This window comes from Eptatretus burgeri, chromosome 18 (assembly GCF_056783735.1).
Source record: "Eptatretus burgeri isolate ZD-2024b chromosome 18, Ebu_testis_v1, whole genome shotgun sequence".
Taxonomy (NCBI): domain Eukaryota; kingdom Metazoa; phylum Chordata; class Myxini; order Myxiniformes; family Myxinidae; genus Eptatretus; species Eptatretus burgeri.
The window spans coordinates 12,147,817-12,160,316 of NC_140978.1; the positions used below are offsets into that span (position 1 = coordinate 12,147,817).

At 40.5% G+C, this 12,500-nt stretch overlaps 1 protein-coding gene across 3 annotated transcripts in view; it reads left to right on the plus strand.

Moving 5' to 3' along the window:
• The window catches only part of LOC147008622 (phospholipid-transporting ATPase IA-like), a 449,885-nt gene that overhangs the window by 106,251 nt on the left and 331,134 nt on the right, over window positions 1-12,500 (plus strand). For all 3 annotated transcript variants that reach the window (XR_015053196.1, XM_085863761.1, XM_085863762.1), the window contains one exon: window positions 194-321. Coding sequence is in view for 2 of the 3 variants with exons in the window: in XM_085863761.1 (XP_085719887.1) it covers window positions 194-321 (128 nt within the window). In the remaining variant the exon portion in view is untranslated. The remainder of the gene's footprint in view (window positions 1-193; window positions 322-12,500) is intronic.

A 12,500-nucleotide genomic window follows, 5' to 3' on the forward strand; every position in this document is an offset into this window, starting at 1 on the left:
GTTCCTAGAATCGTAACACTATAAAGTCAGCACTTTGCTCATACTTTCGTAAACTTTGCATTCAACCCCCCCTCCATTATAACAATGTTGATTATAATGCTTGTGATGAAAATTTATCACAAGTTATTCAACTTTTGTTCAGTTTGTGCATTCCCTCTCCAAGTTATTATTTTACTTATTTTTGTTTCTGCAGAGAATTCATCTGCTGGCTTTGGCTACAACTTCCTAACCTTCATAATCCTTTACAACAATCTCATCCCTATAAGTCTTTTGGTGACACTTGAAGTGGTGAAGTTCATCCAAGCTCTCTTCATTAATTGGGTAAGTGATCGTTTCTGTTTGATGTAATGTGCTTAAAAAACCCTACACATCTTGTATAATACTTTACTTGATGTACAACATGTCTTCTCCAAGTATCATGGAGCAGCTTCAATGTACTGGACGTTGCATAAATGGTGGTGGGTTGGAGGCATCAACTGTTAAATTTGCAAGGGCAAGAAGTGACTCAACATTAATTATTGTTGGGCTGGAGGGATAGCCTTGAAGTATGCACACTCGCTTCAACTGTGTAGCCTCGGTTTGAATGCCAACTCAGATATAAACTCTCACCCTGGTGTTTTGCATGCAGGGTGATGCATCAGTGTGTGCATGCTGTCCATCAGGACGACGTTTTGCGAGGACCCGTCTGCAAGCACTAATTGGCGGTGGATGTAAGAGTCCCATGTTGTTCTTCATGAAGAGTTGGTGAATTATCACCAGCACCCTGGTTAAATTCCAAGTTCTTACTTTAATATTCAGAAGGACAACCTTGCTCCCAGAAATGATGCAAACCAGCAGCCAAGTTCTGCAGACAAAACTAGAACGGCACTCAATAGAGCGCACATCTCCACCAAGCTCATTAGTTTACGTTTTGTATCCCACTGATAGGCTGGATCTGGTTTCGGACCTGAACTAGAATCTAATTGGCTTGTTCTGTTCTTAACCAACTCATCCACCAAGTTTCATCCGAATCCGTCCATAACTTTTGAAATATCGTGCTATATATCATTTTAGCCCGATCATTCAATGGTAAAAAATCACTTAAAAATTCTCGGATTCAGATTCAGATCCAGATCTTCAAAATCTAATCATTTTGTCTGTCACATACCCAAGTTCTCCACCAAATGTCTTCCAAATCCGTCCACAACTTTGAGATATCCTGGTCACAAACAAACAGACAAACGTACAGATGGGTGACAACTACAGACAGGTGAAAACATATCCTCCATCCAACTTCGGTGGCGGAGGTAATGATTATGATTGTGTGTGTTTGTCTGTTTTGATGGGAGACATAATGGATTGTTTGTGGGTGGTGTTGGTATTAACTGATTTTTACCCTGTGGGGTCTTCCACCCCACGGGGTCGAAGCGCCGCTCGCGTTTTCTCTTTTATTGTGTACAGATCATTTGAACGTCTATTTCTCCATTATTTGTGAACAAAATTCGATGAAAATTGACAGGCATATACTAGACACGTATGCGCAGGCAATGACTGAGTACAAAGGGCGATTCCGGCCCTTTGGGCCGAGAAACGGCCCTTTTGGCCCATTTTCATAAAATTGTTATTTCTCTGTTATCAGTGGACGGAACCGAACCAAACAAAATTAAATCGGAAATGATATGAAACGAGCCTCACTCTTGTGAGGTGTTCTGGTTTCTTTTTCTGATGCGATGAAAATCTTGCCAAATTTTAAAACTATCTGTTGTCCGTGCTATCGCTCACCTGAGAGTTGTTCGAATGAACTCCCACGGGGTATGTTCGCAATTTTAAGATGTTCATGCAATTTTATGGAAAGGGTTTTTATCTTGTATCCCCAAGGTAGTATGACTTATCCCCCAAGGTTAAAATATTTCCCATTCCCAGAGGCCACTTGCTCACAAGTTCTGTGAAACCTACTAGTCTGTAACTGAACATTTTAATTGATATGTGATGGCTGCAACATATCTTAGGATAAGAGCTTCTCTGGGATTGGCCAAGTTTGCATCAAGTTGATGAAAGAATAATCATTAACTGGGAAAAGTACCAGCCCCCAGTAAGTTTAAGTTCATGTGTCAATTTATATTATTTAATTGACTATTATAATGGTGGGAGGAAAATTACCGAACCAAGATATAGTTTTGTATTTTTAATTAATTTTCTGAGATTTGTAGAATTTGTTTTTCACTTGGAAGTTGTGGGTTACGATGTGTAAATAAAGGTGGAAAATGTCTGATTTAATGCAATTTAATTCCAGGCTATAAGGCAACAAAAGGTGAAAATGTTGAAAGGGGTGTAAACTTAATATAGGCACTGTATAAACTGTGTATATATGTATATATATATATATATATATATATATATATATATATATATATATATATATATATATATATATATATATATATATATATATATATATATATATATGTATGTATGTATATATATATATATGTATATATGTATGTATATATATATATGTATATATGTATGTATATATATATATATATGTATATATGTATGTATATATATATATGTATGTATATATGTATGTATATATATATATATATATATATATATATATATATTTTATATTTTTTTATATATTTATATATATTTTTATATATATATATATTAGACACCAGGAGGTTGACTCAGCCTGTCATCCTTCCGAGGTCGGCGAAGTGAGTTGTGTACTGGACCCGGTGTATGCCCTGGTTAGAATAGGTGCACCATATCCCTGTGTCGTAAGAGGCGACCAGGGTTGTGTCAGGAAGGGCATCTGGCGTAAAACCTGTGCCAAATCATTATGCGGATCATAATGGATGATCCGCTGTGGCGACCTCTAACGGGAGCAGCCGAAAGAAGAAGATATACATGTATAGATACACATATTATATACTTTATATATATATATTATATAGTATATATTGTGTATGTATATATATTTATATGTATATATATATATATTATATATTTATATATATATATTATATAGTATATATTAATGTGTATATATATGTGTATATATATATATATGTGTATATATATATATATATATACTATTTATATATACTATATATATATATATATATATATATATATATATATATATATATATATATATATATATATATACATATATATATATATATATATATATATATATATATATATATATATACATACATACACGATATAATATATATATATGTATAACTGGTATCGATGCAACTCCATTCATATATGTATATCTGCAATAAAGTCTGCACAGTCCCTCAATGACAGATTCCAAAGGGCCCAACTCTGTGTCAAAATGCTCAGGGCTACGTTGAGGACACTATTCCACAGACATATGCAGCCTGACACCTATGGTTGCAATTTGTCCCTCCAAAAAACTTGCGCAACCACAAATTAAACATTGCTGATATTCGGCCATGGGCTTGAGACATCACAGCTGGTGGAGTATTGCAAATATTTGGGCTTATCAAAATTTCAACAAATAAAATACAAACACCGTAACTCTTTCAATTTAATTATGTTCAAAGTAAACAAATATCTTCAAACATTGGGTTGCACTTCTTTCTTAATGTCTGCTGGGAAACTGGGACCCAAATTTTTATTTTTTCTTAATATTGGGTGACCTATGTTAAGGCCATGTCACACCTTGACGATTTCGCCAGCGTATGCCTGACGTATGCAAAATTTGGCTAAAACGCCGGCACACGTCGAATACGTTATGGGTAAGTTTGTATACGTTAAGAGCACGCTGGCATACGTCGTAGTATGCCGAGGTGTTAAACAAATTTTCCATGCTTGAAAATTTTCGACGTATGACTCACACGTTCTGCATAATGCTGGCCATACGTTGTAGGCACGTTACGCGATCGTTGACACACGTCGACGCACGTTACTTGTAAGTTACTCATGTCGAAACGCGTCGAGGTAATGTTTAGCATACTCAAAACTTATTTCCAACCTATGAGTAACGTGTTGTAGGCACGTTATGCGATCGTTGACACACGTCGACACACGTCGACACACGTTACTTGTACGTGACTCATAAGTCGAAACACGTCCATGTAATGGTTAGCGTCAGTGTTCCAGACTCCCTGGTTTTTTATTTTTATTTTTTATTTTTTTCTTCAGTATGACGGTGATGTTCACACTTCGATTTCTGGTGCGGTTATAATATAATATAATTAATAGGCTGCCGCTCAACGATTAAAATCATAACCGCACTAGAAATCAAAGTGTCAACATCACTGTCATACTGAAAAAACCCCCCCCAAAAAAAAAAAAAAACCAGGGTGTCTGGAACACTGACACTAACCATTACATTGACGTGTTTCAACTTATGAGTAACGTACAAGTAACGTATGTCGACGTCTGTCAACGATCGCGTAGCGTGCCTACAACTAATGCCAGTTGTATGCCTACAACAACTCAACATGCTGAAAATTTCCCGTCGTACTCAGCGTACGGCTACGTATGCCAGTGTACTACGACGTATGCCAACGTGCTATTAACGTATACAAAACTTACCCATAACGTATTCGACGTGTGCCAGCTTGGTTCGGCAAATTTTTCATACATCGGCATACGCTGGCTAAAACGTCAAGGTGTGACAGCGGCTTCACACTTCGATGTCTAGTGCGGTTATGATTTGAATCGTCGAGCCGCAGCCTATGAATAGCCTCCGCCACGTGATCACCGGCGATATGCTGCTGCACGCTATGCATAAGTTAGACTATCGTTGGGCATAGGTTGTGAACGCCAACAACACGCTCAGCATTCGTTGGTATAAGTTATCTATATATGATTAAAACGTTCTGTGTACGTTACTAATACGTTATGCATACGTCAAACACGTTATTATATGCCCAAAAATGAAAAAAAACAACATCAAGAGTTCAGCGTACGCCAGCGTTTTACATACATTTTGAGACCTTGCCATACGCTGGCTAAAACGTCAAGGTGTGACAGCTCCTTTAGTTCTGGAGGTCAATAGACGTCTGGGTTTCGTTTGGGGAGTCATGGATTCACTGGATCATGGGATGTGGCACTCTCGGTACCTTTGCAGGACGAAAGTCTGAGTTCAAGTTATTGGTGCTTCCAGTCTTGCTAAACGGATGTGACACTTGGACTCTGACAAAGGACCTGAGATGAAGATGCAACTCCTTCGGTACGAGGCTTCTTCAGAGAATCCTTGGCTATCACTTGTCAGAGTTTGTGTCCAACGAGTGGTTGCTGAGACTAAAATGAGATTTGCTACCTGTATTGTCTGTGCTTCAGCTGCGGTTGCATGGATACTCGTGGCTCAATTTCCTGAGCGCATCGTGGCTCAATTTCCTGATGCTGATCCTGCTCACTAAATTTTCTCAGCAAGGGAGCCTCGTGAGTGAAGAAGGTCAAGGGGACAACTGTGTGCCTTGTGGTTGCAGCAGGTTGATTGGCATCTCAAGGAGATCGGGATGGGCCAGGCATCTGTCTGAGAGATGGCCAGACAGAGGCCCCTGTCGTATCAACGGAAAGTGGACGCAGTGACGTGCTGCTGTGGCTCATGCTCCCATACCTAACCTAACCTATGTTCGTTCATTTTGGCACAGAAGAGGTGGCATATCCTCCAAAAAGCACCAGATTATTTGCATTCCATGATTATTAAAATCCCAGGTTGACCTCTGAGGCAGCACGATCTTTGCATTCCATACTGACCCCTTCAAAAGTAGCACAATTTTGCATTCCATGCGAAGAGTCCTTGACCTCCTCAGAAGCAACGTGTTTTTTTTGCATTCCATGCTAAGCAAAATTCCTTGTTGACCTCTTGAGAAGCAGCACAATGCTTGCATTCCATGTTCTTGTAGCATATCCCTGCTGTCATGACTATTGTTGTAAAGCTGAAAGAGAATGAAGCTGAACTCTATCATGAGTCATGGATATTCCTTTGAAAATGAGTCACTTCAAAACGCCACATATTTCTGACAGTTGGAAGTTTGGCTGCAGCACCACCACAAACCAAGTCTGAACACATCGTCTTCACTGGGCTGATCTGATTATCCCAGCCACATTGGGGAAATCGGTAATCAGTGTGCCAGCGTGTATCTTACCTAGTTGTTTTTTTTTCTTTCTTCAAGAAAGCAATCTTATAATGTTAAAAAACAACAACAATCAAATTGCATAAATTCTTGTGTGTGTTGATATATTGTATTTTTCCCTTAATTTTCTTCCACATTACGTACCATTTTTATATTTCATGTGAAATGCCATTTGCCACTTTTTAGCAATCGTATATTTTATCTCGTTTCTAAGGCTAGAGAGAGAGAGAGAGAGAGAGAGAGAGAGAGAGAGAGAGAGAGAGAGAGAGAGAGAACGAGAGAGAGAGAGAGAGAGAGAACGAGAGAGAGAGAGAGAGAGAGAACGAGAGAGAGAGAGAGAGAAGAAGGGAGAGAGAGAGAGAGAAGGAGAGAGAGAGAGAGGGAGAGAGAGAGAGAGAGAGAGAGAGAGAGAGAGAGAGAGAGAGAGAGAGAGAGAGAGAGAGAGAGAGAGAGAGAGAACGAGAGAGAGAGAGAGAGAGAGAGAGCGAGAGAGAGAGAGAGAGAGAGAACGAGAGAGAGAGAGAGAGAGAGAGAGAGAGAGAGAGAGAACGAGAGAGAGAGAGAGAGAGAGAGAGAGAGAGAGAGAGAGAGAGAGAGAGAGAGAGAGAGAGAGAGAGAGAGAGAGAGAGAGAGAGAGAGAGAGAGAGAGAGAGAGAGAGAGAGAGAGAGAGAGAGAGAGAGAGAGAGAGAGAGAGAGAGAGAGAGAGAGAGAGAGAGAGAGAGAGAGAGAGAGAGAGAGAGAGAGAGAGAGAGAGAGAGAGAGAGAGAGAGAACGAGAGAGAGAGAGAGAGAGAGAGAGAGAGAGAGAGAGAGAGAGAGAGAGAGAGAGAGAGAGAGAGAGAGAGAGAGAGAGAGAGAGAGAGAGAGAGAGAGAGAGAGAGAGAGAGAGAGAGAGAGAGAGAGAGAGAGAGAGAGAGAGAGAGAGAGAGAGAACGAGAGAGAGAGAGAGAGAGAGAGAGAGAGAGAGAGAGAGAGAACGAGAGAGAGAGAGAGAGAACGAGAGAGAGAGAGAGAGAACGAGAGAACGAGAGAGAGAGAGAGAGAGAGAGAACGAGAGAGAGAGAGAGAGAGAGAGAGAGAGAACGAGAGAGAGAGAGAACGAGAGAGAGAGAGAACGAGAGAGATAGAGAGAGAGAACGAGAGAGAGAGAGAACGAGAGAGAGAGAGAGAGAACGAGAGAGAGAACGAGAGAGAGAAAGAGAGAGAACGAGAGAGAGAGAGAGAGAGAGAACGAGAGAGAGAGAGAGAACGAGAGAGAGAGAGAGAGAGAACGAGAGAGAGAGAGAGAGAGAACGAGAGAGAGAGAGAGAGAGAGAGAACGAGAGAGAGAACGAGAGAGAGAGAGAGAGAACGAGAGAGAGAGAACGAGAGAGAGAGAACGAGAGAGAGAGAACGAGAGAGAGAGAACGAGAGAGAGAGAGAGAGAGAACGAGAGAGAGAGAACGAGAGAGAGAGAACGAACGCGCATGCGCACACATGTATGCAAATAGACAGCAGACATAACAGGACTTTTTTTTACCCACAACGAGCTGCCAGCGGTGCCAACTCATGTGGGTGCTTTTCTTCCTCGCAGTCTATGGGGCATTTTCAAGATTAATAAGCTATACATGTAATGTGTGTCAGTGTGTCTTCTCCATCACGGCAAAACCATGAAACCTAGTGACCCAAAACTTTGCATGCATAGTCAGGGAACTCCAAGGAAGTGCATGAATGAAAACTGGGTATTTCGGTAAATTTAAACACCCCTTTGAAGATAATTAAGTCCTCTCATCATAAAAACAAAAACAGGCTTATCCTTGGTCAGCCCGTATTCACCTCGCAGGGGTCTAAATCTGCCATTTTGTTTTGGCCTGATCAAAAATACCTTGTCTTGGAGAAGAGGTCCTAGCACTTTCTGTGTGATAGAGCTTCATACGTATGAATCGCTGTACACCGCTGATCTGCATACCTACGTATCACTGCATACATCTTTAATCGCTTGCCAAGCCAGCTTTTCCTTATCAACTAGTTCTTGTAAGCCATGGCGATACAGTCAACAGCGGTGTAATTGACTTTTTGAAAACAAAATTTGGAATTTACATTCAAGACAAAGTTAAGGTGATAAAGTAAACGAAGTACATATCTCTACGTGTGTTCTGTTGTCTTAGTTAAATCTGACAAAAGTTTAAAATGTAACCCTCACCTTGGAAGGTTCCAGTTCCAGAGCGGGTACATAGGGTGGCAGCCACAGTTCGAGTCACATCCCTCATAAGGAAAGCCATGTTATAATCTCTTTTAAATTCTATGTGCTGTTTGAAAGCAGCGGGTGGTATTGCTGTCCTGTTTGAACATGCTGTTTTAACGTACCCCATTTTGTTCAATCCTCTACTAATGCTGGCAGACGGGACCATCTACCCCGCTTCCCCTCAAGTTCCCCTTCCAAATGCAAGTGGAAACACCCTCCCCCCTCACTTCCGCTCAAGTTCCACTTCCAAATGCAAGTCGAGATCCCCTCCTCCCCTTTAACCCTGAAATCCCCCGAACAAACTAATTATTCCCCGCAAGTTCCCAAATTATTCTTTTTACACAAGATCACCTTGTTGCACCTGTTTGTGGGATCTGCTTTCATTTAGGATGTTAGTTCATTTCATTGGGATCTTGTAGCAATGTTATTTTCTGTATATAAGGGAATGAGACATTTGTATGTTTGTGACGCTACTCCTTTGAGCTCCCAAGGTTAATCGCGACAAAACTTAATAGGATCATGTTTTTTTTTTTTAACCATGATACACCTGACTCGGGGTTTAAAGTCATTTTCTCACAATTCATACCTAATAAACACATGAGCCATGACCTGTTGTGGGGAAAGAGTGAGTCTGGAAGGGTGGGGGAGGGGGCATGGGAATATGGGTTGGGATATGAGGGGGTTTGTGGAGGGAGGAGGGGAAGAGGTGGGGTGTTAGTCGAGAGGGAGAGGAAGGGGTAAATGAGGAAGGGGGAATGTTTGTGTGTGGGGGTGGGGGGGAGGGTGGAAGGTGTGGGAGGAGGGACCCAGCATTGCCTGGCAATGCCAGGTACCTTGGCTAGTAATAAATAAAATAATCATTGCTAAAAGTTGTCTGCTCACCTTCATATTAATAGACCTAGTGTTAATTACAAACTCCATTTGTCACTTTATTCTACATTATCTCCCTCTTCTTCAAATGTTCTTGGTTCAGCATTCAACCAACATTTTGTCCCAGTAAAGCATCATATTTTCTGAAGTTTGATTATTTTTTTGAATGTAGGTAATTTGGTCATGGTAAAACGGTCACAAGGTAATTTGGTCACGGTAAAACGGTCACAAGGTAATTTGGTCACTAATTCGGTCACGAGGTAATTTGGTCACGGTAATTCGGTCACGGTAATTCGGTCACAAGGTAATTTGGTTACGGTATTATTATTAATATTTATTATTCACTGCATTTAAGGCCAGTAAGGCCCAAGAGCAGTAATAAACATTTTCATTTCATGGCCGGTGAATCTTGTTGGCATAATGACGTATTGACCAAGTTTACTGACGACTATAATGGGATCGGAATTTAAAAGTTGAGAGAGACAGAATCGATTCCATTATAGTAGTCAGTAAACTTGATCAATACGTCATTATGCCAACAAGATTCGCCGGCCATGAAATGAAAATGTTTATTACTGCTCTTGGGCCTTACTGGCCTTAAATGCAGTGAATAATAAATATTAATAATAATACCGTGACCAAATTACCTTGTGACCGTTTTACCGTGACTAAATTACCTTGTGACCGTTTTACCGTGACCAAGTTTCCCGTGACCAAATTTCCTGTGACCAAATTACCGCGCTCCATTTTTTTCCCTTCCTTGGAGTCTCCTTTTCTGTACGTGTGTTTTGCATGCTGTTTTTGTCTGTTATGTTCTGATTCGTTCAGTGTGCCAGCTCTTCCATGAGCCTCAACTATGCATACAAAAAAGTGTTCTTCATACTGTAGATATGGCTTTGTTAACCGTTTCACCTTATTATCTTGCCAAAACGAAGTTTTTGCAAGATATGTTAGTCAGCTTGTATGTTTTTATTTTTTATTTTTGTCTAATCACGTATCGATCACTCTGCAGAGCACAGTTATCATTGGAAATTTTTGTAACTTCGCATATCAGAGGCCTATAGAGGTCCCTTTCAGCGCATAAAATTTTCAAGGTCAAGGTCACTTTGTCGCAAATCAGGGGAGTCGACGAAACCCTTATTTTTGAGTAATTTTGATCGGATCGTCTTCAACCTTCATGGGAATATAGTTCATTTTCTGGCGCTCAACTGATTAATTTTTGGTGGCGATCGGCCTTGACCTTCATGGTTAGCGCTGGAGGTCGAAAGTTTTTGACCCCAAGGTCAAATTTTGAAATCTTAGATACCATATCGAGTAATACCTCATATGAAAGCGCTTGATAAGTGCTTTCCAGATCTGTCAAAAGTTTGACGCTATGACGTCATGATGAAAAAACAGATTTTTCATGAAAATTTTATTTCCTCAGTTCTCATCAAAATCTCTTGATATTTCATGTACAACGGTCCTGGAGAGATACCATTAACCGTACGAAAATATAAAGGTCAAGGTCACAAAAAGGTCAAGCATCAAGGTCGATAAAATCCTTATTTTTTGAGTAACTTTAATCGAATAAATAAGTCACTCATGTTCACATTTTGGAAAGATACTGGTCACCCTGGGGTTGACATTGGTTTTTTTTTGTGTTAGCCATTTTGGGCATTAAAGCTGTGGAGCTTTCAGAAATTATTCATACCCCTTGACTTGTTCACATTTTGTTGTGTTGCAGCCTGAATTTAAAATGGATGAAATAATTTTTTTTTTTTTGTCACCGATCAACACAAAATACAATACCCCATAATGATGGTGAAAACGTGTTTTGAGAAATCTTTACAAATTAATTTAAAATGAAAATCTGAAATGTCTTGTTCAATAAGTGTTCAACCCCTTTGCTGTGACACTCCAAATTGAGCTCGGGTACATCCAATTGCCTTTAATTAATTTGTAGAGACATCTCAAGGATGATCAAAGTCCACCTGAGGCCAATTCAATTGATTGGACATGATTTAGAAAGAAACACACCTTCCTATATAAGGTTTCACAGTTGATAGTGCATGTCAGAGCAGAAACTCCACCATGAAGTCCAAGGAACTGTACGTAGAACTCTGAGATAGTATTGTGAGGAGGCACACCTGGGGAAGGGTATAAAGCAATTTTTAGTGTTGAAAGTTCCCAAGAGCACAGTGAGCTCCATCATTAGGAAATGGGAAGAATATGGAACTACCCAGACTCTTCCTAGAGCTGTCCGTCCTACCAAACTGAGCAACTGGGCAAGAAGGATCTTGGTTATGGAGGTGACCAAGAACCCAATGACCACTCTGACAGAACTACCGAGTTCCTTGGCTGAGATGGGAGAAACTGCTGGAAGGACAACAATCTGTGCAGCACTTCACAAATCTACGCTTTATGGGATAGTGGCCAGGCGGAAGCTACTCCTGAGAAAAAGGCACATGACAGCACACCTGGAGTTTGCAAAAAGGCATGTGAATGCAAAGTGCTACGACGTCTGGCGGAAAGTGAGCACAGCTCATCACCCATCTAACACCATCCCTACCGTGAAGCATGGTGGTTGCAGCATCATGGTATTGGGATGCTTTTCAGTGGCAGGGACTGGGAAATTTGTAAGGATAGCGGGAACAATGAATGGAGCCAAATACTATCAAATCCTTGAGGAGAACCTGCTGCAGAGTGCAAAAGACCTGAGGTTGTGGCGAAGATCGATTTACATTCAAACAGGACAATGACCCGAAGCGCACAGTCAAAGAAACACTGGAATGGCTTCAGAACAAGAACATGAAAGTCCTTGACTGGCCCAGCCAAATCCCAGACTTGAATCCCATTGAGAATCTGTGGAAAGTTTTGAAGATTGTTGTTCATCGACGCTCCCCATCCAACTTGACAGAGCTTGAGCAAATCTGCAAGGAAGAATGGGAGAAAATCCCGAAATCCAGATGTGCAAAGCTGAAACACACATACCCAAGAAGACTCAACGACAAAGTATTGACACAAGACGTTTTAGCTTTTCATTTTTTATTAATTTGTAAAAAAAATTCTAAAAACATGTTTTCACTGTCATTTTGGGGTGTTTTGTGTACATCGGTGACAAATTTCAATCTCATCCATTTTAAATTCAGGCTGTAACACAACAAAATGTGACAAAAGTTGAGGGGTGTGAATACTTTCTGAAAGCACTATGTCTGTGCAAGAGGGGAGGATGCATCAAGTCTAAAAGGAGATAGGTCGAGAACATAAAACATCCAACACAAGAAGGTAAGGAGGGGATGATGGGAAATTAAAAA